The sequence below is a fragment of the Pristiophorus japonicus genome, chromosome 7 (genome assembly GCF_044704955.1).
Source record: "Pristiophorus japonicus isolate sPriJap1 chromosome 7, sPriJap1.hap1, whole genome shotgun sequence".
In the NCBI taxonomy this organism is placed as follows: domain Eukaryota; kingdom Metazoa; phylum Chordata; class Chondrichthyes; family Pristiophoridae; genus Pristiophorus; species Pristiophorus japonicus.
Window position 1 is genome coordinate 217,178,860 of NC_091983.1, and position 25,804 is coordinate 217,204,663.

Here is a 25,804-nt window from a genome sequence, read left to right on the forward strand (position 1 = left end):
AAAAGTCTCTGAACATGTGCTCCAAATGTCCTTCAAATTCGCAATGTCCTGCAAGGCGTCTCAGCTCGGCGACATAACTTCCTGGCCTTCAGACCTTTTGTAGGTGTAGAACTGGTACCTCGCCATCAGAATGCTTTCCCTCAGGTTCAAATGCTTTCGGACCAGTGTGTACAAATCGTCGTATGATTTCTCCGTGGGTTTCGCTGGAGTGAGCAGATACTTCATGAGGCCATACATTGGTGCCCCACAGATGGTAAGGAGGATCGCCCTTCGTTTGGCAGCGCTCTCTTCCCCATCTAGCTCATTAGCCATGAAGTATTGGTCGAGTTGCTACACAAAAGTTCCCAATCATCACCCTCCAAAAATTTCTCCAGGATGCCCACTGTTCTCTGCATCTTTGGGTTTGCTATCTGTATCTCGTCGCCAGTTGTTGTGTTTGGAGAAAGAGTCAGACTGAACACTGTGAGCTCAAAGTGTGACCTTAGTCTTTTATTGCAGGTCTCCAGAGTGCCTCTACAACCTGTGAAGCCTTCTTAAATACTTGTGCTCCCAAGGGATTATGGGATCCCTTGGGTCTCCGGGGAATGAGCCCTCTGCTGGCTGTACGGGGTAAATACAAGTCCACATATATAACACATTGAATATATTTAAGGCAGAAACAGACAGATTTTTGAGCAATAGGGGAATAAAGGGTTATGGAGAGCAGGCAAGGCAGTGGAGCTGAGTCTATGATCAGATCAGCCATGACCTTATTGAATGGCGGAGCAGGCTCGAGGGGCCAGGTGGCCCACTCCTGCTCCTATTTCTTATGTTAATGAGTCTTATTGTTATGCTGTTATGAAAACCAAATCCATAAAAACTGAGAACATTGAGCTATCCATAACGGTCATCTTTTTTATAAGAATGAAAGTAAAACTCTTGCCAAATTCCCCTAGACAATGTATAGTGTACAGACTTTTTATGTACCAGTGGATCTCCTGTGGCATTACAGAGGGTTGCAGGATGTCTATGCTCTGTCTTACTGTCTGTCATCCTCTTGTCTGTGTTTCTGATTGTATCTTTCCCTTTGTCTTTCTCTTTTACTCTTTCTTTCTCACGGTCTCGCTCTCTCGTTCTCTTTGTGAAAGGATGTTGGTGTTGGTGAACAGCAGCTTTGGAGAAGTACAGACGGGTTGCAGTGGGCAGATTTTGCCAGAGCTGCAGCGGAAAATGTAGCTGGATGGTGCTCCCACCTTGCATACATCTGTATCTCCAGTCCCACCTTTTTATCTTGTGCACCCGCTAGCCCCTCACCTCATGGTATCCTCCTATTCAGTGCATTACTGTGGTCACATACTACCTCTTGCACCATCTTGTCTACTCCCCCTGGTTGGTCCCCGCATTCTCTCCACTCTACACTCTCTTCCTCTTTTTCTCTCTCTCTCTCTCTCTCTCTCTCTCTCTCTCTCTCTTTTCTCTCTCTCTCTCTCTCTCTCTCTCTCTCTCTCTCTCTCTCTCTCTCTCTCTCTCTCTCTCTCTCTCCCCTTAACCTCCCTAATTTTGCCTTACCTCCCCTATCACCCACCTCCTCGCTGCCTCTTTTCCATCTTCTCTCTGCCTCATTCCCTCATTTCCCCTCTGCTCCTTGCCGCTCCCCTTTCTTTCTCTTCCCCCCCCCTCCCACGCTGTCGTTCCCCTCACTTTCTCCCCTCTCTTTCTCCCCTCCCCCCTATTGCTCACCTCTCTGTCCCGTCCCATCCCGCGTTGCTCGCTTCCCTTTTCCCCCCTCCCCCATTCCTCGCTTTCCCATCTCCCCCCCTAACCCCATTGCTCACCTCTCTTTTTCTCCCCCCCAATTGCTCACCTCTCTCTCCCCCTCCCCCCCCCATTGCTCGCCTCTTTCTCTCCCACCCCCCACCCCCCATTGCTCACTTGTCTTTCCCACCTGTTGCCTACCCTCGTTGCTCACCTCTTTCCCCACTCCTCCCCGTCGTTTGTCTTTCTTTCTTTCCCCCCCCCCCCCCCCCCCTCCGGCCCGTCGCTTGCCTCTTTTTCTCTTCTCCTCCCCTTCCCCCCCCCCCCGTTGCTCACCGTTCTCCCCTGCCCCCCCCGTTGCTCACCGTTCTCCCCTGCCCCCCCCCCGTTGCTCACCGTTCTCCCCTGCCCCCCCCCCGTTGCTCACCGTTCTCCCCTGCCCCCCCCCCGTTGCTCACCGTTCTCCCCTGCCCCCCCCGTTGCTCACCGTTCTCCCCCCCCCCGTTGCTCACCGTTCTCCCCTGCCCCCCCCGTTGCTCACCGTTCTCCCCCCCCCCCCGTTGCTCACCGTTCTCCCCTGCCCCCCCCCGTTGCTCACCGTTCTCCCCCCCCCCCCGTTGCTCACCGTTCTCCCCTGCCCCCCCCGTTGCTCACCGTTCTCCCCTGCCCCCCCCCCGTTGCTCACCGTTCTCCCCTGCCCCCCCCCCGTTGCTCACCGTTCTCCCCTGCCCCCCCCCGTTGCTCACCGTTTCCCCCCCCCCCCGTTGCTCACCGTTCTCCCCTGCCCCCCCCGTTGCTCGCCGTTCTCCCCTGCCCCCCCCGTTGCTCGCCGTTCTTCCCTGCCCCCCCCCCCGTTGCTCACCGTTCTCCCCCCCCCCCCCCCCCCCCCGTTGCTCACCGTTCTCCCCTGCCCCCCCCCGTTGCTCACCGTTCTCCCCCCCCCCGTTGCTCACCGTTCTCCCCCCCCCCCCCCCGTTGCTCACCGTTCTCCCCTGCCCCCCCCCGTTGCTCACCGTTCTCCCCCCCCCCCCCCGTTGCTCACCGTTCTCCCCCCCCCCCCCCCGTTGCTCACCGTTCTCCCCCCCCCCCCGTTGCTCACCGTTCTCCCCCCCCCCCGTTGCTCACCGTTCTCCCCCCCCCCGTTGCTCACCGTTCTCCCCCCCCCCGTTGCTCACCGTTCTCCCCTGCCCCCCCCCGTTGCTCACCGTTCTCTCCTGCCCCCCCCCCGTTGCTCACCGTTCTCCCCCCCCCGTTGCTCACCGTTCTCCCCCCCCCCCGTTGCTCACCGTTCTCCCCCCCCCCCGTTGCTCACCGTTCTCCCCCCCCCCCCGTTGCTCACCGTTCTCCCCTGCCCCCCCCGTTGCTCACCGTTCTCTCCTGCCCCCCCCGGTGCTCACCGTTCTCCCCTGCCCCCCCCCGTTGCTCACCGTTCTCCCTGTCCCCCCGTTGCTCACCGTTCTCCCCTGCCCCCCCCCGTTGCTCACCGTTCTCCCCCCCCCCCCCCCCGTTGCTCGCCGTTCTCCCCTGCCCCCCCCGTTGCTCGCCGTTCTCCCCTGCTCCCCCCCCCCGTTGCTCGCCGTTCTCCCCTGCCCCCCCCGTTGCTCGCCGTTCTCCCTGCCCCCCCCCGTTGCTCGCCGTTCTCCCCTGCCCCCCCCCCCGTTGCTCGCCGTTCTCCCCTGCCCCCCCCCCCGTGCTCGCCGTTCTCCCCTGCCCCCCCCCCGTTGCTCGCCGTTCTCCCCTGCCCCCCCCCCCCGTTGCTCGCCGTTCTCCCTGCCCCCCCCGTTGCTCGCCGTTCTCCCCTGCCCCCCCCCCCGTTGCTCGCCGTTCTCCCCTGCCCCCCCCCCGTTGCTCGCCGTTCTCCCCCTGCCCCCCCCCCCCCGTTGCTCACCGTTCTCCCCTGACCCCCCCCCGTTGCTCACCGTTCTCCCCTGACCCCCCCCGTTGCTCGCCGTTCTCCCCTGCCCCCCCCCCCGTTGCTCACCGTTCTCCCCTGACCCCCCCCCGTTGCTCACCGTTCTCCCCTGCCCCCCCCCGTTGCTCGCCGTTCTCCCCTGCCTTCCCCGCTCTCCTCCTCCCTTCTTCTCCTCCCTTCTCCTTCTTCCTCTCCTTCTTCTCCTGCTCCCTCTAGTTATCTTTAGTTACTCTCACTGTTATTTTTAAGGGAGCTGTGGGTGCACCAGATTTGGATATACATAGAAGTTACAGGCCATTCTCCCCAACCAATCTGTGTTTGGCATTTTACCCCTCCACATGAGCAAATATTCCTTTCCTACTCCTGTTTGCCCATCCTATTCCCATATTCTTTTATCCCTTCATCCACCGAGCCAATCTAATCTTAAATGTTGCCATACGTTCTGCCTCAACTACAAACTCGGAGTGAAATTCACAACTCCTGTTTAAAGATTTTTCTTTTGCTCTCTGTTTTAAATCTCTTATCTATAGCCCCATGTTCTAGGCTTCTTAACTACTAGAAGCAGTCTGTTTTCCCATTTACCCTGTGGCATCCTTTCATAATTTTAAATACTTCTATCATATCATCCCATAAACTGCATTGTTCTAACGAGAAAAGACCCAATTTTTCCAGTCTTTCTTCATATTTGTATTTCCTCAGCGACCCAGTGAAGGTGCATTGTACCTTCTGCAGCTTCAAAAAACCTTCCTATAGTGTGGAGTCCAATACTGCACACACTACTTTAACTGAGGTCTTAGTCAAATTTTATAAAGTCTCATCATTATCTCCTGAGATAAAACCTAGAATTATTTTTATTACAGCCTTATCAACCTGAGGTACGACAATTAATGTCCTGTGAACCTGTATCCTCATCTCCTTTCTGACTTGGATTTGACATCCCTGCTTTTATTGGGTAAACTTTCTTCTGTTGTTTAATCTCTTTACATTATTTTGGGTTGGGGATTTTTGGGAAGGGAGGACATTTTCTTTGTACAATAAGTATCATTTATACAATAATTAATAATGACATCACTGACTGAAGTTACGATGTAATTATACAAACCGAAACTGCTGGAAATAGACAGATTTGCCAGTACAGGTTGAACCTCCCTTATCCAGAACTCCCTTATCCAGAACCACCCCTCGTCCAGAACCATTTCCGGCCACCGGGTGGTGCATGCGCAGAACTTCTACATGAACAAATTGAATTCCTTCCTTGTGGCCGACTCCTGCACTCGCTGGCCTGACCCCACGATTTCCCCGCCACCTCCCCCCCCCCCCCCCATATGATCTATCTGCCGCACTCCCAGCCCCAAGCCAGCCAGCTCCGATCTCCCCTTGCTCAGTACCAATTTAACGTGACCACTCCTCGTCTGGAAAAATCCCTTATCCAGAACAGGCCAGGTCCTGAGGGTTCCGCATAAGGGAGGTTCAAACTGTATGTGGAAATAGAAAAATGTTTTGGATGGAGAATGTTCATGGAAGCTGGATTACAAACATTAACTTGCCTGGTTTCTTTTTTCGCATGCTGAGGATCAGGCTGTGTATTTCCAGTAATTTACTGTTTATATCATCCCCAGCATGTACAGTTTGCTTTTATCTCCTGTCATGTAATTATCCCACAGCTACAGTAGTGACATCAATACCACTTTAGGAATGGTGCAAGATCAGAGCTGATTAACGATCTCCGCTTGTTGCAGTTCCGGGAGGCACGCCCCGTTCTGATGTAATGTCCAGAATGAAATTGAGTCTTGTGGAACAGAGTCTGAGGTTTAATTCTTGGCTTCTGCTGAGTTAGTTCATCTCAACTAGGCCACTGATAATGGTGATACACTTTGTATTGGTGTCCCTGAGCTAGGGAGTGCAAAAATAAAAATAAGATGAAGTTCCTGGTCTTGATTGCCATCCAGCGATGCTGCCACCACCACCACCCCACCCCCCCAACTCCCTTTTTTCAGCACCAGGAAGTGAATGTCAGGTGATGACAGCACTGGGCTTGGCTGCGATGCCTTCATGGTCATAGCTAACAAAACTCACTATTCAGACTCTGGCATGGAGTGATCACTTGGGTTGGTAGTGGAGGGAACCAGACCCTGTGGAACTGTACAGCAACACAAATCCGTGTCTTCCTACATTGCAACAGTGCCATCACTTCACAAGTACTTCACTGGCTGTAAAGTGCTTTGGGATGTCTGGTGGTCATGAAAGGTGCTATATAAATGCAAGTCTTTTCTTTATATAAATGTAAGTCTTTTTCTTTTGGAGAGGAGGGGGAAATGAGCCACAAAAAAGGTATAGAGGGGACAGAAGTGATCAGCAGGGTCTGAAGGAGACTGACTCGTTGACTCCTCATTATTTTCAAAAGTAGTGAAAAGCCATCAACAACTCTTTGTGTAGCTGATGATTTTGTTATATTGCTACACAAAATATTACGCTTAAAGAGTAAACCATCTTGGAACGCAGTTCTGTGCTCCTCTCCTCGTATTCTTTGTGTGCTAGAGAGAGAAAATAAAAGTGAGGAGGATAGTGCTGCCATCTGGACTGAAAAGGATGACCCATGTATTTGCTGTTTGAGAGGTTGTTCTTCCCACTTGTATCTATTTCCAATATTTGTTCATGATTTTCAAGTTTTGTAACCTACCCTGCAACTCAATGTGCAAAGTGGCCTAATTCTGGTTGTATGAAACTCATTGTACTGCTAGCTATTCTGCTGGTTTTACTGTAAGTTTTTTATGATTATTGTACCTGTGTGGATTCTTTCTTTCATCCCTGTTTATTCTGTTTTTCTTGTCCATTGGTTTGGAGATGTCCATTGGGTTGCGAATGTCAGCCCAAGCCTGGATACTGTAGGCTGGCATGGGCTGTTTCATTATCAGAGGAGTTGTGAATGGAGCTGAAAACTTGAATAGAAAGTGAATATCGCCACTTATGACCTTATGATTTAGGGAAGGACATGGATGAAACCGCTGACAATGGCTGAGCTGAGGACAATGCTCTGATGAACTATTGCAGTGATATCCTAAGCTCTGATGATTGACAACCATATATATCTTTTTTTTTCCAGTTATGACTCCAGCCACTGCAGAGTTTTCCCTTTGATTCCACCCCCTACACCCCAGTTTTGCTTGGGTTCCTTCATGCCATTCCCAGTCCAATTATGCCTGGATGTTGAGGGAATTTCCATCACCTGTTCACTAGTATTTAGTTCTTGCGTCCATGTCTGGATCAAGGCTTTGATGAGATATCAAGCTGAGTGGTTCTGGTATATCCTCAATTGATGGAGTGCCAGTTATTGGTAAGTAGATGCTGGTTGATGGCATTATTGATGTCTCCGTCTATCACTAACGATTTAGGAGGAGTGTGATGGTGAGGTAATTGGCCGGGTTAGATCTTGTTCTGCTTTTTGTGGCTAGGACATACTTGAGGAATCTTCTACATTGTTGGGTAGATGCCACTGTTGTAGCTACATTGGAATAGCTTGGTTTTGGTAGTAGCTAGCTCTAGTGTGCAAGTCTTCCACATAACAGCCGGGATGTTGTCAGGATCCATAGCCTTCGACGTCTCCAGCGCATAGTTCTCCAATACAATAGTGTTATAGTGGGTTGTATATTGTTTTGGATAGAGTCTGCCTTTAGCTCTGCTGAGTGTTAGGGTATATTGGTCTCTGGCCTTTTAAAAATCGTTAATATCTTCTTGCAAGTTTTACCTGCATGACATTATGAGCAAAGGGAGTTCCCCCAACAAAAAAAAATAATTTTGCTCAATGAAACTGGGCATAACCATCATTGATGGCGAGATTTCCTGCCAGGAACTTTTTTACCAGAGGCATTGACTTGTGCCAAAAACAAATGTGCCTTCAAATGTGCCAACCTGCAGCTGCCCACAAGAATGTAATGTTTTATCCTTTTCTTTTTGCTTCATAGCAATCTAGGCTGTGGGATTTGTGAGTGTTTTTGCTTGCCGCTAAGAACTGGGCTTATCCCAACATCTGTACCATTGGTGAAAGGCCTCTACTAAAATTATAGGGCCTACAGTTATATAACATTCATTACCATTAGAACTACCTAGAGTAAGGTCAACCAAATCATCAATGAAAACAGATCCCTAGATTGCTGATAGGCATGTTGTGACAGTGATGTGGGGGTAACTCTCACTGATGGTCTCTCCTTGCCTTTCTGTAGGCAAGTACCTGGCTTCTTGGTACTTGCACATGATAGTATAGCTAAGATTGATAACTAACCAAGTGGGAAGCTGCTGGTGTGAAATCACTTACTTACCACTCTGTGGCACATCCAATTATCGATTTCTCCTTTTGATCAGGGCTCCTCTGTGCCATGCACTATTGTGCAGCCGAGAGCTGGACGGGTACTAGGCACCTGAAAATACTCCCTATGGAGGTGCCAGGTGAAGGATGTGATTTTATTTTTACAAATGACTCATCGTGTCACATGGTGCTTCTCTGCAATTTTTGAGCCAGGATGGGGAACGTATGTGTGTGCGTGTGAAGCAATCTTGTATACTGCCACTCTGCCGGCAACGTATTTAGCTCACCCAATCCACTGCCCCACTGGAGCCATCATCCAGGGTGCAGTTTGTACAAAAATCCACCAACTGGTACGTATGTACCCTATGACAAAAGCAAATCATGTAGCATTCGCGTGGCTTGATAATTGAAGCTAAAAATTCAGTTCCCATATTTGCCATGACATCAGGTAGTTTAATGACTGATGGTTTATTTACTCCTTGAGAGGCCCCTCGGTGGAAAATGCACAAAGCACCTATCCTACCCATTTTCTCATACTTTATGACCATAGGGTTACACTGCTGTTCACTGAGTGCGTGATGTTGGTGGGGAGCCTCGTTTGCTGGCTGTGCATTATGGGAAATTATCAGCATACTGCAAGGAATTTTCAGTCTTCTGGGAGTGTGTACTCTGAAAATCAACTGTTCCATCTGTACACTAGCTGGTATAAAAGCTGTCCCTTCTGTACACCACTAGCTGGTGATAAATTCAAAATTAGCTCTTTTGTCAAATTGGTAACAGAAGGTTGTGGGTTTGAACTCCATGTCAAGCATTTGAGCCCGCAATCGACGCTGACTATACTAAGGAGTGCAGCATTGTTGGAGGTGCTATTCTTCGCATGAGATGTCTGCCTGCCTTTTCCAGTGGATGCTAAAGATCCCATGGCACCATTTGAAGAAGAGCAGGGAATTCTCTCGCTGATCGTTGTTCTTCCTTGAGCCAATACAACCAAAAACAGATTAACTGGCATGTTTGTGGGTTCTTGTAGTGTGCAAAATGGCTGCTGCATTTTCCTCTAACATTCATTGCATTTCAATGTAAATCATTGTATGTGAAGTGCTTTGAGATGTGTTGGCGCTTTTCTAAGAAGGGAGCAAGTGTCATCATTGGGATATTATGGGATGCAAGATAGCCAATTTAATACTTAATAGTTTGTTTTATAGATTGTCATGATGGCATCTTGTCACCTTTGTTCAGATTCAGTTTATGTGAAATAATGGACCTATATTAAAACAAAAATTAGAACTTGCATTCAAATAACTTTGGTCTGAACTTAAGATCATAAATCCAGTGCGCTGCAGAGAACAGGTTTCCTCTTCCACTTGTGAAACTGACTAGCCACCTTGTCATTCGTGAGGAAGGCCACTTGACTTAGTGATTTTAAGTTCTGATCTTACTATGTGGGACTTTTTGCCAGTGTTTTGAGGGTTGAAATTTATAATCAGAGCCATTGGTTTATGGTGAACTGAATAAATCAAAGTTTGTTTTATTACATGGGATTACTGGTGTCTAGGGGATCACAATTTGGGATTCCATCTAAACTAAATTGGTGGCTTTTTTTGCGAGCTATTTGGTCAGCTGTGCTTGTGGAAGTACTAGGCCTATTTCTCCACCCTTAATAGTGCAGTCACCGTTTCTATTACTGGGTCTCTTTTATTTTCCATATTTATATATATTTAGAATAAGTTGTGTACTATTTTTATACAAAGTGAGGCTTTCCTTAAATCATATAATAGACATTTTATTTTTATTATCAAAGGCTAATAATGCCTGTGTACATCTTGTAATATTGTTTCTTTGTCTCTTTTTTTATGCTCCACTTATTATTGTTTGACTAATCATTTTAATAAAATATTCTTAAATAAGCGTGTTTTCTTCTTTACAGTCCGTCACAGTGGCAGGTTTGATCTCTGGCCTGGACTGAATTATCAGATTTCTGATGATGAGATGCGACAGAAGTCCTCGGTATCCCTGGGCTAGGGCCGGGAAGAATTGGACGTGTTAATTTGCACCTAAAGCACTATGATTGGTCCCCTTGGAGGACAAGGCACGCCCAGAAGTTTCTCAGGAATGTGTAATTAGATCTCCTACCTATGTAATCAGTGACTTTGCAAAGTGTAATTTGAGCCATTCTGACTGCCGACTCCAGACCGAACAGAGCTCACTTGGAATAGACAGGGCTCACTCTCACGGGTTAAGACCTTCTCCCACCACCCCCCAAACAAGTTCCTGCCCCAAGTCTCTGACCTGCCCAAGATCCTGACCTCCTCCCCCCCCACCCCCCCCCCAAGTTTCTAACATTCTTCCCCAGCCCAAGTACCTGACCCCCCAGCCGAAGTTTCTGACCTCCTGTTGCCCAAGTTCCTGAACTTCTCAACCTGGTTTCTGACATTCTCCTGCCTAAGTTTCTGACCTCCTGCTCCTGTCCACGTTCCTGGCCACCTTCCCCTCCCCCCCCCCCCCCCCCACTGGGCCATGCCCCCCTCCCCCCCGGGTTCCTGACCTCTCCCTGCCTAAGTTCCTCTCCCCATGGATTCATCACCTCTTTTCCCCCACCCCACCCCACCATAGATGGGGCATTGTGTGTGGCGTTGAGGATTGTTAACAGATTTATTGGGTGAAGTGATTATCTGCACAAATATTTTTGTGTCCTGTGCATGCGTGCGGTGGACCCCGCCCCTTTTGTGCATGTGTGCTGTGTACACTGCTCCTATTTGTGCATGCGTGCTCGACCCGGAGTCGCATGCGCAGTACGATATATGAGGAAGCCGGAAGTAGGGCCGAATCACATTGCCAAGCTTGGATGTGTTGCCATTGCCACTTGAGCCTGAGCTAAGAGGGCTTTTGGGTTATCTTTCAAAAATCAATGACTGTACTAAAGGATTTTTTCTTCCATTCGATCCTGGGATGTGAGCATCACTGGCAAGGCCAGCATTTATTGCCCGTCCCTAATTGCCTTTGAGAAGGTGGTGGTGAGCCGCTGCCTTGAACCGCTGCAGTCCGTGTGGTGAAGGTTCTCCCACAGTGCTGTTAGGGAGGGAGTTCCAGGATTTTCACCTCGCGACGATGAAGAAACGGCGATATTCTTCCAAGTCAGGATGGTGTGTGACTAGGAGGGGAACTTGTAGGTGGTGGTGTTCCCATGCGCCTGCTGCCCTTGTCCTTTGAGGTGGTAGAGGTCATGGGTTTGGGAGGTGCTGCCAAAGAAGCCTTGGTGAGTTACTGCAGTGCATCTTGTAGATGGTACACATTGCAGCCACGGTGCGCCAGTGGTGGAGGGAGTGTGTTTACAGTGGTGCGTGGGGTGCCAAACAAGCAGGCTGCTTTGTCCTGGGTGGTGTCCAGCTTCCTGACTTATGGCTTGTAGACTTTGGGGAGGCAGGAGAGGAGACACTCGCTGTAAAATACCCAGCCTCTGACCTGCTCTTGTAGTGAGTGGGGGGGGGGGGGGTAGAAAGGAGAGAAAGAGAGAGAGAGAGAGAGAGATACTGGAGGGGGGAGGGGAGAGAGTGAGAGACAGGGGGAGAGAGAGAGAGAGACTGGGAGGAGAAAGAGAGAGACTGGGGGAGGGGAGAGAGAGAGAGATAGACTGGGGGGAGGGAGAGACTGGGGGTGGAGAGAGAGAGAGAGAGAGACAGAGGAGAGACGGGAGAGAGAGACTGGGGGGGAGAGAGAGACTGAGGAGGGAGGGAGGGGGAGAGAGACTGGGGAGAGAGAGAGAGACTGGGGGGAGGGAGAGAGAGAGAGAGAGACTGGGGGGAGGGAGAGAGAGAGTGCGAGACTGGGGGGAAGGGAGGGAGAGAGAGACTGGGGGGAGGGAGAGAGACTGGGGGGAAGGGAGAGTGAGAGAGACTGCGGGGGGAGAAAGAAAGATGGGGGGCATGAGGGAGAGACTGGGGTCGAGATAGAGATAGAGAGAGGGAAGGGGGAGAGAGAGACTGGAAAGGGGGAGGAGAGAGACTGGGGATGGAGTGAGAGAGAGGGGAGGGGAGAGAGAGGGAGAGAGACAGATGGGGTGGGGGAGAGAGCAAGCGATGGGGGAGTGAGAGAGAGAGAGACTGGGAGTGGGGAGAGAGGGAGAAAGAGACTGATAGGTGGGATAGAGTATGACTCGGGGGGGGGGGGGGGAGGGGGGCAGAGAAAGAGAGAGACTGGGGGGAGAGAGAGAGAGTAACTTAGTGACTTGGGGGTGGGGAGGGGAAGAGAGAGGGGAGAACTCAGGGGTTGGAGGTAAAGAGCACGGACAGCACAGTGGGGATAGCAGAAGAACATGTTTAAAGGAGTGGTTGAGAGTGAGAACGTGTTCCAGAAGGTAAGACAGGTCACGTTCACCCTTTACGCCCACACCACGTTCTCCCTCTGCTCGGTTTGGGCGAGATGCCAGAGGGCAGCTGGAGTCAGTGGAACTACACTCATAAGAGTTGAAAGAGAAGGAATATTTCTTTGTCTCTGGAAAGCACAATATTAAGAATAAATGCAGGTGTTTGTAGTTTAATAAGCATAGGGAGATTATAGAATCATAGAAATTTACAGCATGGACATTGGTCATTCCGGCCCATTGTGTCTGTGCAGGCCGATAAAGAGCAATCCAGCCTAATCCCACTCTCCAGCTCTAGGTCCGTAGCCTTATAGGTTACAGCACTTCAAGTGCATATCCAAGTACTTTTTAAATGTGGTGAGTGTTTCTGCCTCTACCATCCTTTCAGGCAGTAGAGTTCCAAATCCCACCAACCTCTGGGTGAAGAAATTAACCCTCAAATCCTCTCTACACCTCCCACCAATTACTTTAATTCTATGCCCCCTGGTTGTTGACCCTTCTGCTAAGGAGAATAGGTCCTTCCTATCCACTCTAGGTCCTTCCTATCCACTCTAGGCCCTTCATAATTTTATACACCTCATTAAGGTCTCCCATCAGCCTCCTCTGTTCCAAATAAAACGAACCCAGTCTATCTGAACTTTTCTTATCGCTGATATTCTCCAGTCCAGACAACATCCTCGTAAATCTCCTCTGTACCCTCGCTAATGCAATCACATCTTTCCTATAATGTAGTGATCAGATCTGCAGTACTCTAGCTGTGGCTTAAGTAAGTGTTTTATACAGTTCAAGCATAATCCCCCTGCTCTTATATTCTATGCCTCGGCTAATAATGGCAAGTATTCCGTATGTCTTCTTAACCACCTTATCTACCTAGCCTGCTACCTTCAGGGATCTGTGGACATGCACTCCAAGGTTCCTTTGTTCCTCTACACTTCTCAGTATCCTACCATTTAATGATTTAATGTAAATTCCCTTGCCTTGGTAGCCCTCTCCAAATGCATTACCTCTCACTTCTCAGGATTGAATTCCATTTACCACTGTTCTGCCCACCTGACCAGTTGATTGATATCTTCCTGCAATCTGCAGCTTTCTTCTTCATTATCAACCACACATCCAATTTTAGTATCATCTGCAAACTTCTTAATCATACCCCCTATATTCAAGTCTAGATCATTGATATATACCACAAAATGCAAGGGACCCAGTACTGAGCCCTCCGGAACCCCACTGGAAACAACCTTCCAGTCACAAAAACACCCATCAACCATTGCCCTTTGCTCCCTGCCTCTGAGCCAATTTTGGATCCAACTTGCCACTTTGCCTTGGATCCCATGTGCTTTTACTTTTGTGATCAGTCTGCTATGTTTTCTTTTATATTAATGGTCTTCCTGTTACGGGAACAATTCCTGATTAACCAGGGGATGTCAATAATCCCCTTCTCCATCTCTGACGCTGTTTTGGATCAATAATAATAGACCCAGGTTCAGGATCTGGATGAATGTTAAATAAGAGACAAGACAAATGAAGTAAAGAATAAGATACCGTTTACTGAGAGAAAAGAAACATTAATAATACAGTTTACGAAGAAAAGACAAGTATGATAAGATGCAATAACGCTCACGGCCTTCAGCCCGTCGGGAACTCCACAACGACGGCTGGTCTGGAGCATTGGGTGTCCCGGCACCGCTCGTGAATCACGGTCCAAGGTGAAGTTCAAAGAGCAACGGGACAGTGCTGTACCTTTATACTATCAAATAAACATACTATTGAACAAAATATGGGTGCATGTGGCTTATGGCCAACTCCTAATCTGTAAGGCCCCAGGTGCTTGTCCACAAAGCATAAGATCTCGAGCCACGGACCGTCTCATAACAAGCTAGTGTGCGTCCCAAGGTTGCTTTCTCTCTCTATATAGCAACAACAATCCACGAAGCATGGAGCAGAGACACACTGTGAATGACTAAATATCATAATTAACAGTATGTGATTAACCCCATACAATACAGTCGCATCTGCTCTGACGATGCCACCTTCCATATTAGTGCTTCCAATATGTTTTTTTCCTCAACCGAGGATTCCCTTCTACCATGGTTGACAGGACCCTTGACCGTGTCCATTGTATTTCACGCACTTCTGCTCTCGACCCATCCCCTCCCTCCCAGAACCATGCTAGCGTTCCCCTTGTCCCCACCTTTCACCCCACCAGTCTCCACATTCAATGGATCATCCTCCACCATGTCCGTCATCTCCAGCATGGTCCCACCACCAAACACATTTTCCCCTCCCCTCCCCTTCCAGCATTCTGAAGGGACTGCGCTCTCTGCGACACCCTGGTCCACTCCTCAATCACCCCCAACACCCATTCCCCTTCCCACGGCACCTTCCCATGCAAGCGCAGGACATGCAACATCTGCCCTTTTACCTCTTCCCTTCTCACTGTCCAGGGTCCCAAACATTCCTTCCAGGTGAAACAGCAATTTACTTCTTGTACTTGCAATTTAATACACTGTATTCACTGCTCACGACGCGGTCTCCTCTACATTGAGGAGACCAAACGCAGATTGGTTAACCGCTTTGCGAAAAAACCTCAGTTTAGTCTGTAAGCATGACCCCGAGCTTCCGGTCGCCTGTCACTTTTTAATTCTCCTCTCCACACTTTGATCTCTCCATCCTCGGCCTTTTACACTGTTCCAATGAAGCTCAACGTAATCTCAAAGAACAGCACCTCTCTAACTTTTCCCCGTTCTGATGAAGGCCTGAAACGTTGACTCTGTTTCTCTCTCCACAGATGCTGCCTGACCTGCTGAGTATTTCCAGCATTTTCTTTTTTTATTTCAGCCTTCCAGCATCTACAGTATTTTGCTTTTGTATTTGTGGAGGTCAATAATTGCTGCTCTTGCACTGGTTCCAAAAGGTTAAGTGAGTTGACTGGGTCTCTGGTTTATATTTACAGAATTCCCACTCCTGGGTGTCACCATTTCTAATTTACATTCGCAGGCTGCTCTGGCTGCCTCCACTCACTAGGCTGCCACTAATCATCACTTCAGTGGGAATAGATAGAAGGAAGTTCTACAATTTACAAGAGGTTCACATTACCAATGGCAGTAAATGGTGTCACAATATCAATTGCAGTAACTTGAGGTGAAGTCAAAAGTGCCTGTCGGTAAACCATTGTTTCATTCTCAGCATTAACATTGAAATAGGAACTGTATTCCACCTGACCTAAGCGTTATAAATAAAGGGAGATACCATCACACTTTTAGATCAACTTTGCTTTGGCACTGTATTTTATCCCCTTACATTCAGGGACAGATGATGTGTCCTAATTGTTCCTTGTACTAACTAAGTAGAAATTCAAGGTGCGTTTATATTTGACATTATTTCTGATCCTTTTTTGGGACAATGAATTCAATCATTGCTCTCCCCTTTCTACACTCCATGTTGGGGAGCCAGCCTCCATAGCACTGCTGGACTGTGCAGTTAATAGGGAGATCCAGAGACCAAATGTGTGGGATCGGGTCCTTGAGTTTTCTTCAATTAACATGTAGTTGTAATCCAATGGCACAGTTGAGAATCACCTTTTTCTGGATCTATGTCACAGTTTGGGGTATCACATTGGGTATTTTCTTGGGTTCAGCATGATCAGCCATACCCACTTAGTGTACTTGCATTCTCTCTGATCTGGAGTGCAACTTATCTGCCTAATATCTAAATAAATAATAGTAAGACAAGGGATTGAAACAAAGAACAAAGTTACTCTGCACACTGGATACTGCTCCTGCACACTGGATACTGCCCCCGTACACTGGATACTGCCCCTGCACACTGGCTCCTGGAATGTGTAACATGATTTTCCTCTCCTTAAAGCAAACTCAATATGCACTCTGACCAGGGCAAGGTTCAGGCTCTGAACCAACAAATTATTTTATTTACATAAGACAGATGAATAAACAATAAAACGATTACGCTCCTCTATACATAAAATAAAGACATCATTTGATGTCACTCTAACCATGGACTTTAAACAGTAGTTAATATGCTATAGCATCAATCTCCATTGACTCTGCTAGGTGGGCATAAAAACCTGTACAGCTTTGCAGCAGCTGGTCATGAGACTAAAATATTAATGTAGACTGGGCACTCAGGTAAAGTAGGATTCCCATACAAATACATCTCATCTCTTGAAGTGGTACAGAAACAAAAGGTGACTGCATCTCTCAATTACATTGGATCAAAGAACCATTCAACAATATTAAAATAGTTAACCGACCTTTGACAATGGCAAGATTTTTGTGATTAAATGCAACAGCTCTGGCCAATGAAACCGTTCACACTTTAGCTCCCCCTTCTCCAGCTCTATAATGTTAGTTGTAGAAACTCACACCTGGTAGAGTTCTGGCAGCCAAACTCTCTAATCTCCGTTGACGATTTAGCCGTTGAGAATTACTTTTTGGATGTTAACTTTTTACATGCTGTTTTTAGCAATACAAAATACATGTTAAAATGTTAACAGAGACAAAAGGTTAACGTATGTCACAGTCTACAACTGTTGTTTATTGGTGTACACCAGGAAGTGCAGCTAGCCGCTGAAGAATGCACGTGTGCAATTGACTGCACTCCAGAAGTGTAAAGGCGTTGTAAGGCAAACTCAATTTCATCAGTATCTAGAAGCTCTTAGGGAAGGAAGAAGAGTTATGTGTCACTTTTGTGATGATCCCGTCACAAGCAAGTGACAGGGTGCTATTTGCACACTAATTACATTGTTTTGCAGTGTTTGCGCACACTCTCATGAAATCAATTCCTTTTAAATCCTCAGTTAGAGGAAGCAGCACAGAAAGAGAAAAACCATCCCCTGTACAGATAATACCAGTGGACTTCCTGTGACATTTCTTGTGGTTGGTGTAAGGTCTGGAGTGGGATGGTGAAGTTTAGCTGCAAACCAGTCCTGTTCCTTTAAGACCATTTTTCTAAATAGGAAAATCTGGATGATTTCAGCTACTTAGAAACTGTTAAAGTCAGATGGCAGCTGTAACGGACTGGTTAGGATTATTTGGCATTTAACAGTGTGATATCTGGAGTGTGACAGACATATATATGTTGTGTGTATGTATATCACATCTGCATGCACTTCCTGTCAGCTTTTCCAGTATAAATTCCTATATCCACAATTGTTCCATATAATGGAAGCTGCCTTGAACTTATACACTCCGAGCAGTGGCGGCGCTCGCAGCCTGCACTGCAGAGAAAACGATACTTAAATCAACTTTATTTCTCTGCTTTCCATATTGCTATACGTTCTACTATTTAACTATAAATATCAATTCAGAGTTATACACAGATGACCTTAATATGCCAACTGAATTACATTTTCACACCGTGGTCCATTTACCCTTGCTCTCTAACCCTGCTACACTGCAGTACTACGGTAAATATAAATATTTGAATTGCGTCTCAATTCTGCTCAACATGCCTCCAATTTAAAACCCAAGAGCGAAAACCCTTTGATGAACTCAGCTTCGGACTTTCCATTTGGCCTTTTTGTTTTGTCAGTTGCAGCTACTGAATTACTCAATTTCAGTATTCTCTCAGCTCTTTTGTTCCTTCCCCAGAGGAACGTTTGATGGAAGTAATGAGTCAATGTTTTGGTGAAACCAGCAGCTGCTCTCTGCAATGTTTTTATCTTGAGCGGGACACTCCTGCTTGAAGGTATTTGTATTCCTTGCCTCCCCCATTCACTTGCTCTCCTTGTGCAGTGCTCCATCGCTGGCAGACACGTGCTGTGAGACTGGACGGAGATTCTCCCCAACTCCTGACCCATCTCACCATCTGGGAATTTTCCCAGATTTTTTCTCCCTAAATTGGCCTGGGTTTTTATCTGGTTTTTGCCTCTCCCAGGAGATCACATGGCTCTGGTTGGGGTGGAGTGTAGAATGTTTCAGTATAAGGGGTTTCGTGGTGAGGCGGACTGGTTGGGCTGGGTGCTCTTTGCCTTTCCGTCATTGTTCATAGGTTTATATGTAACCTTCAGGGCTGCTGACCAAGGGCCGTGAGGCTCTTTGTTGGCCGGCATGGACACGATGGGCCGGAATGGCCTCCTTCTGCGCTGTAAACTTCTATGCTCTATGTTTCTATCTGAGAGAGTGCTGCACTTTCGGTTGAGATGTGAAACCGAGGCTCCATCTGCCCGGTGCGGTCGATAAATCCAATATCCCAGTGACCAATTACACTGTGTCTTCAATTCCACCACCTTACCTGGAAGATTATCCCAAATGTTTCTCACTCTGAGTAAAGTAATTCTTCACTGTGATCACTCCTAATTTACTTTTCACTGAATTACAGGATGTTCTGCAGGCCTGGCTGGCATTCTCAATTGACCTTATTGATATCAGTTAATACTTTATATACTTCAGTCCTCCCTCCTTAAACACTATAGAGTCTGAACTACTGTAATATTTCCTCACAGCTCATCCACTTTACACTTAGGATCACTCATGTTGATCTTCTCTGCACCTTCCTCTAATGTATTTATGACCACTTTGAAGTGTGGTGACTAGAACTGCACACACCACTCTAAGTATGATGTCTGACCAGTGCATTGTAAAGCTTCATCCGAAAACCAATTCCTGTTGAGTGGAAGGACAACGGCTGATTTCGGAAACTTTGTTGTTGGAATGTCAGTATAAGGGGTTTCGTGGTGAGGCGGATTGGTTGGGCTGGGTGCTCTTTGCCTTTCCGTCATTGTTCATAGGTTTATATGTAACCTTCAGGGCTGCTGACCAAGGGCCGTGAGGCTCTTTGTTGGCCGGCATGGACACAATGGGCCGGAATGGCCTCCTTCTCATGGCACTATTTAAGAGCAAGGGAGGTGTCAATTAACATCACAGTTTGTGGGACCTTCCTGGGCACAAATTAGCTGCTTCATTTCCTTACGTTACAACAGTGACTACATTTCAAAAATACTTCATTGGCTGTGAAGCGCTTTGAGATGTCCTGAGATTGTGAAAGATGCTATATAAATGCAATTTGTTTGTTTCTTTTCTGAATAAGAGGACCAGTGAAAATACCACAGACATTCCAACAGCAAAGTTTCCAAAATCAGCCCTTGTCCTTCCACTCAACAGGAATTGGTTTTCGGATGAAGCTTTACAATGCACTGGTCAGACATCATACTTAGAGTGGTGTGTGCAGTTCTAGTCACCACACTTCAAAGTGGTCATAAATACATTAGAGGAAGGTGCAGAGAAGATCAACATGAGTAATCCTATGTGTAAAGTGGATGAGCTGTGAGGAAACATTACAGAAGTTCAGACTCTATAGTGTTTAAGGAGGGAGGACTGAAATATATAAAGTATTAACTGATATCAATAAGGTCAATTGAGAATGCCAGCCAGGCCTGTAGAACATCCTGTAATTCAGTGAAAAGTAAATTAGGAGTGATCACAGTGAAGAATTACTTTACTCAGAGTGAGAAACATTTGGGATAATCTTCCAGGTAAGGTGGTGGAATGGAAGACACAGTGTAATTGGTCACTGGGATATTGGATACTAGAAGGTCAAACTCAATGGGCGTAATGTCCTTTTCTGATCTCTGGATGTCTTTAATGTTCTTGCATATAGACCTGGAACTTTAAATTACTTCAGTATTAGCAGCAACCTTTCACATGAGTTAGACAAGTCTAACACACGGACTGCAGTTGGGAACCCGCGAGTTAAATGAATGTCACGGTCCAATATGCAAGTTCTGAAACATTAGCTGTTACGGTCTCCACACCTTCTCCCTTCCCCTCTCCCCCCTCACTTGCTCTTCTTCGAATAGTATCATGGGATCTTTTATTGACCAGACAGGGCCTTGGTTTCACATCTCAATCGAAAGCCGGCATCTCCGATAGTGCAGCACTCCCTCAGATAGTGAGCTGGGATTAGGAATTTTCCACATGGGAATGTTGAGAGCACATTCCCAGCGCTCCACAGTACAGCATAATGATACAGAAGAGAGCAAGCAAAATGATTGAGGGGATGAAGGGATTGGATTATGAGGACGATTATGTAAATTGGACACATTCTCTCTGAAAAAAAGAGACGGTTGAGGTGAAATGTTTGCTGTTTTTAGGATTCTAAAAGGACTCGATAATGTTGACCACGACGAGTTGTTTCGTCTTGTCCAGGACAGTAGAACCAGGGGACACGGCCCGTGCTTGAAGGTGGTAAGTTCAAAACAAATCTGTGGAAACATTATTTCAGTGAACCAGTGGTTAATCTCTGGAACAGACTCCCTAAGGAGACGATGGAAGCAGTTTGTGTCGATTCATTCAAATGAGATAGGTTTCTTTCAGAAAATAACATTTTGGGATCCAGGATATGAGTAATTTGACACATGATGTGTGGTGAGTGTAGCGAGCTCAGCAGTGACACCTCTGGGTCACAAAGCTCTCGACCACTGGGAGGGGATTTCCTCGCCTCATGTCTGGGTCTGGTGTAGACTAATTGTTGGAGATTGATTGACATGATTAATCAATAGCTCTTATTATTGTATCATGTGACTACCAGGATGGTAGATGGCCCTTGGTCTTTTGTTGTCTAGCAATTCCTATGATACTCCAGAAAATTCTTTCCTTAAAGTAGAAAGCAACCCCAGGCATAAACATACATTGAATTCAACCACAATTGGAGCAGGGGACTGGGAGATCCCTTACTGTGCCACTGCCTCCTGCAATGACACGTACACGTGGCACATGGTTACGGCAGTTTGTCACTTGTCACATAGAATCATAGAACGATCCAGCACAGAAGGAGGCCATTCAGCCCATCGTGCCTGTGCTGGCTCTTTGGTAGAGCTATTTAACTAGTCCCACTCCCCTGCTCTTTCACCATAGCCCTGTAAATGTATTCCTTTAAGTATTTATCTAATTCTCCTTTGAAAGTTAATATTGAATCTATTTCCACCAGCCTTTCAGGCAATGCGTTCCAGATCGCAACAACTCGCTGTGTTAAAATAAATGTTTCCTCATGTCGCCTCTGGTTCCTAAGTATTTTAGTACCTGTGCATGAGAGAAAAAGACATTACATTCAAACCAATACACTTCAATGATGTGATTTGTTTTGAGCAATGTTCTTAATTCATCACCTCCAATTGCTCGCAGCAACAGTGACCGACACAATGGCACCAGTACTTGGCGCTCGTGTTACACAGCTCTAGTTTATGTATCACAAATTGTACGGCTGGTGCTTCTCACAGTTTGACTGGGCACAAGTGTGGAAATTTCACAAAACCACCATTACACTTAAGTGAAATCTTCGAGTCAACACTGGGGCTGAATTTCCTCAGAGCTTGCCCCGATCTTTTGCCATAACTATGGCACAAATGTGGCAGAGAGGTGGGAAACCTTTACACACACTAAGTTATGGCAGTGCAGTGGGAGAAGCCCTGAGGGAATTTGGCCCCTAAGTAAGCTTTACTCCAGTAATTCATCCCCTCAGAATGCGTTGCACTAGTGTGTCATGTGCACTTCGCTTAGAGGCACTGACTTGGAGTTGACCTCCGGGTGGAATCGTGGAGGTTGCAGCCTCAAACCCACTCGGGAGGAGGTTAGATGTTGTGATGGGGGGATTGCTGGGTCATGTCCTACGATGGCTGTTGGCCTCCCCACATCTACAATCTTATTGACTGGCTCGGTTGGGAGTCAAATGGTGATTTTGTTTCTCTTCCTGTTCAGCTCCAAGTAAGTATTTTAAAATTTGCAGAAGGGATAAGAATGAAAAACAACAAACACTTAAAATATGAAGAACACAGAACATTCTGGAAATACACAGCAGGACCATCAATACCTGAACAGAGAGGGCAGGACCCTTTATTAGAATTGGGATAAAGGATTTCACCTGGAACATTACGTTGTATTTTTCCCTTTCGCAAATAACCTACAAGAATGCATTGAGTTACCATTACACCGTGGCTGCAGAGTGTCCCATCTACAAGATGCAGTGCAGCACCTCTTAAACTCATGACCTCTACCAGCTAGAAGGTTAAGGGCAGCAGGTGCATGGGAACACCACCACCTTCCAAGTTCCACACCATCCTGACTTGGAAGTATATCGCCGTTCCTTCATGGTCGCTGGGTCAAAATCCTGGAACTCCCTCCCTAACAGCACTTTGGGAGTACCTTCACCACACAGACTACAGCGGTTCAAGAAGGCGGCTCACGACCATCTTCTCAAGGGCAATTAGGGATGGACAATAAATACTGGCCTTGCCAGCAACGCCCACATCCCATAAAAAAAAACAGTGACAGCAACTAAACACCAAATAAATGTGGCTCCCCTTGACTAATGACTAATAAGAACTTAACCATATGAAAAAAAGACATTTGGAAAACTAAATAATATTGTCACTGTCCACTATACATGCAGAAGGCCTCAATTGAGCACTCAGATGTTGACTTAGCTGCTGTGTGTTTCCAGAATTTTCTATTTGCATTGTGTGCACCTGATAAGTAATTCACAAATATCCAAGTGTGTGTGGTGGTGGTGGTGGTGATGGTAATGTATTTAGTGGAACCAGAGGGCATGGACTGCTTGACCTGTCCTCGTGATGCCCTCTGAACCCCACCCCTCATGATGCATTGCCTCTTCCGTCACTTCACTCCCCATTGATATATTACCCCCAATAAAATGCTCCTCGGCCTCGTTAGTTTTGGTAGATGTTAGTTGGACAGCGATCCCCACCTACGATGTCCGAATACGTCGTCACAAGGGGCAGAGCCTCAAAGACTTCGTTCCCCACCCCTGCGCGAGATACAGGTCATGTGGTTGGAACATGGGGGCCGATGACGCAAACCAAGGTTCCAATTACATTTACGCATCATGAAGTCCCAGCGACAGGAGAACGGGAATTGTGCAGCCCACGATAAGCGTCAGGCTCTCCAGAATCCCCAGGCCCTTCTTGCCGTTGTTGTTGGTGACCCTGTGGTGACCTCGGCCGCTGACTTCAGGCAGCACGTGCACGGACGCGACATACAAAAATGTCCCGGCAGAGAAGAGCAGTCCAATGCCAGTGGCCTTGGTCTGGTGCAGCGAGCCAATGTTGCTCTGTGGAGGAGAGGGGAGAAAAGAATGGTCAGTGTCAAAGAACCTGGGCCTGCCAACTTGTACCGGCTGGATCACTGAACAGTGCATCGATAAACCAATCCTGTACCGGCCCGTCCACTGAGCAGTGCATCGATAAACCAATCCTGTACCAGCCCGTCCACTAAGCAGTGCATCGATAAACCAATCCTGTACCGGCCTGTGCACTGAACAGTGCATCGATAAACCAATCCTGTACCAGCCTGTCCACTGAGCAGTGCATCGATAAACCAATTCTATACCAGCCCGTCCACTGAGCAGTGCATCGATAAACCAATCCTGTACCAGCCTGTCCACTGAACAGTGCATCGATAAACCAATCCTATACCAGCCCATCCACTGAGCAGTGCATCGATAAACCAATCCTGTACCGGCCTGTCCACTGAACAGTGCATCGATAAACCAATCCTGTACCAGCCTGTCCACTGAACAGTGCATCGATAAACCAATCCTGTACCAGCCTGTCCACTGAACAGTGCATCGATAAACCAATCCTGTACCAGCCTGTCCACTGAGCAACACATCGATAAACCAATCCAGCCTCCGCGCCTGCACTCCGGCACTGTGTTTAGGCGGCAAGTGGTAAACAGATGGTTCTAAGGCACAGGTTTAAAATAATCTGATTCTTAAGTTAATCTAGAGGTTAAGTCAGCGGACACATGTCATGCTCCTCCTGTCCTATGTGGGAACTTAGGGACGCTCCCAGTGTTCCTGACGACTACATGTGCGGGAATTGTATCTTGCTGCAGCTCCTGACAGACAGCATTGCGGCACTGGAGCTGCGGGTGGTTTCGCTCCAGAGCATCCGCGATGCTGAGGATGCCGTGAATAGCACGTTTAGTGAGTTGGTTACACCGCAAGTAAAGGTTACACAGACAGATAAGGAATGGGTGACCAACAGGAAGAGCAGTGGAAGGAAGGTAGTGCAGGGGTCCCCTGTGGTCATTCCCCTCCGAAACAGATACTCCATTTTGGGTGCTGTTGGGGGATGACTCATCAGGGGAGGGCAGCAGCAGTCAAGTTCATGGCACCGTGAGTGGCTCTGCTGCACAGGAGGGCAGGAAAAAGAGTGGGAGAGCTATAGTGGTAGGGGATCCTATTGTATGGGAAATAGATAGGCGTTTCTGCGGCCGCAATTGAGACTCCAGGATGGTATGTTGCCTCCCTGGTGCAAGGGTCAAGGATGTCTCGGGCTGCAGGACATTTTGGAGGGGGAGGGTGAACAGCCAGTTGTTATGGTGCATATAGGTACCAACGATATAGGTAAAAAACGGGATGAGGTCCTACAAGCTAAATTTAGGGAGCTAGGAGCTAACTTAAAAAGTAGGACATCAAAGGTAGTAATCTCAGGATTGCTACCAGTGCCACGTGCTAGTCAGAGCAGGAATCGCAGGATAGCTCAGATGAATGTGTGGCTTGAAGAGTGGTGCAGAAGGGAGGGATTCAAATTCCTGGGACATTGGAACCGGTTCCGGGGGAGGTGGGACCAGTACAAACCAGACAGTCTGCACCTGGGCAGGACTGGAACCAATGTCCTAGGGGGAGTGTTTGTTAGTGCTATTGGGGAGCGGTTAAATTAATATGGCAGGGGGATAGGAACTTATGCTGGGAGAGAGGGAAGTAGAATGGGGGCAGAAGCAAAAGATAGAAAGAAGAAAAGTAAAAGTGGAAGGCAGAGAAACCCAAGACAAAAATCAAAAAGGGCCACATTACAGTAAAATTCTAAAGGGGCAAAGTGTGTGAAAAAGATAAGCCTGAAGGCTCTGTGTCTCAATGCGAGGAGTATTTGCAATAAGGTGGACGAATTAACTGCACAGGCAGCAATTAATGAATATGATATAACTGGCATCACGGAGACATGGCTCCAGGGTGACCAGGGCTGGGAACTCAATATCCAGGGGTATTCAACATTCAGGAAGGGTTGACAGAAAGGAAAAGGAGGTGGGGTAGTGTTGCTGGTTAAAGTGGAAATTAACGCGATAGTAAGGAAGGACATTAGCTTGGATGATGTGGAATCTGTATGGGTGGAGCTGCGGAATACCAAAGGGCAGAAAACGCTAGTGGGAGTTGTGTACAGACCACCAAACAGTAGCAGTGAGGTTGGGGACAGCATCAAACAGGAAATTAGCGATGCGTGCAATAAAGGTACAGCAGTTATCATGGGCGACTTTAATCTCATATAGATTGGGCTAACCAGACTGATAGCAATACGGTGGAGGAGGATTTCCTGGAGTGTATTAGGGATGGTTTTCTCGACCAATATGTCGAGGAACCAAATAAGGGCTGTCCATCCTAGACTGGGTGATGCGTAATGAGAAAGGACTAATTAGCAATATTGTTGTGCAAGGCCCTTGGGGAAGAGTGACCATAATATGGGTGA

At 47.5% G+C, this 25,804-nt stretch overlaps 1 protein-coding gene across 3 annotated transcripts in view; it reads right to left on the minus strand.

The window, feature by feature from the left end:
• Positions 1 to 19,794: 19,794 nt before the first annotated feature.
• LOC139267454 (zinc transporter ZIP9) overlaps positions 19,795 to 25,804 on the minus strand; it is a 111,102-nt gene continuing 105,092 nt past the window's right edge. For 2 of the 3 annotated variants that reach the window (XM_070885801.1, XM_070885799.1), the window contains one exon: positions 19,795 to 23,388. In XM_070885801.1, coding sequence (XP_070741902.1) covers positions 23,155 to 23,388 — 234 coding nt within the window. In that variant the 3' untranslated portion in view covers positions 19,795 to 23,154. The remainder of the gene's footprint in view (positions 23,389 to 25,804) is intronic. The other variant, XM_070885800.1, reaches the window with a different exon arrangement.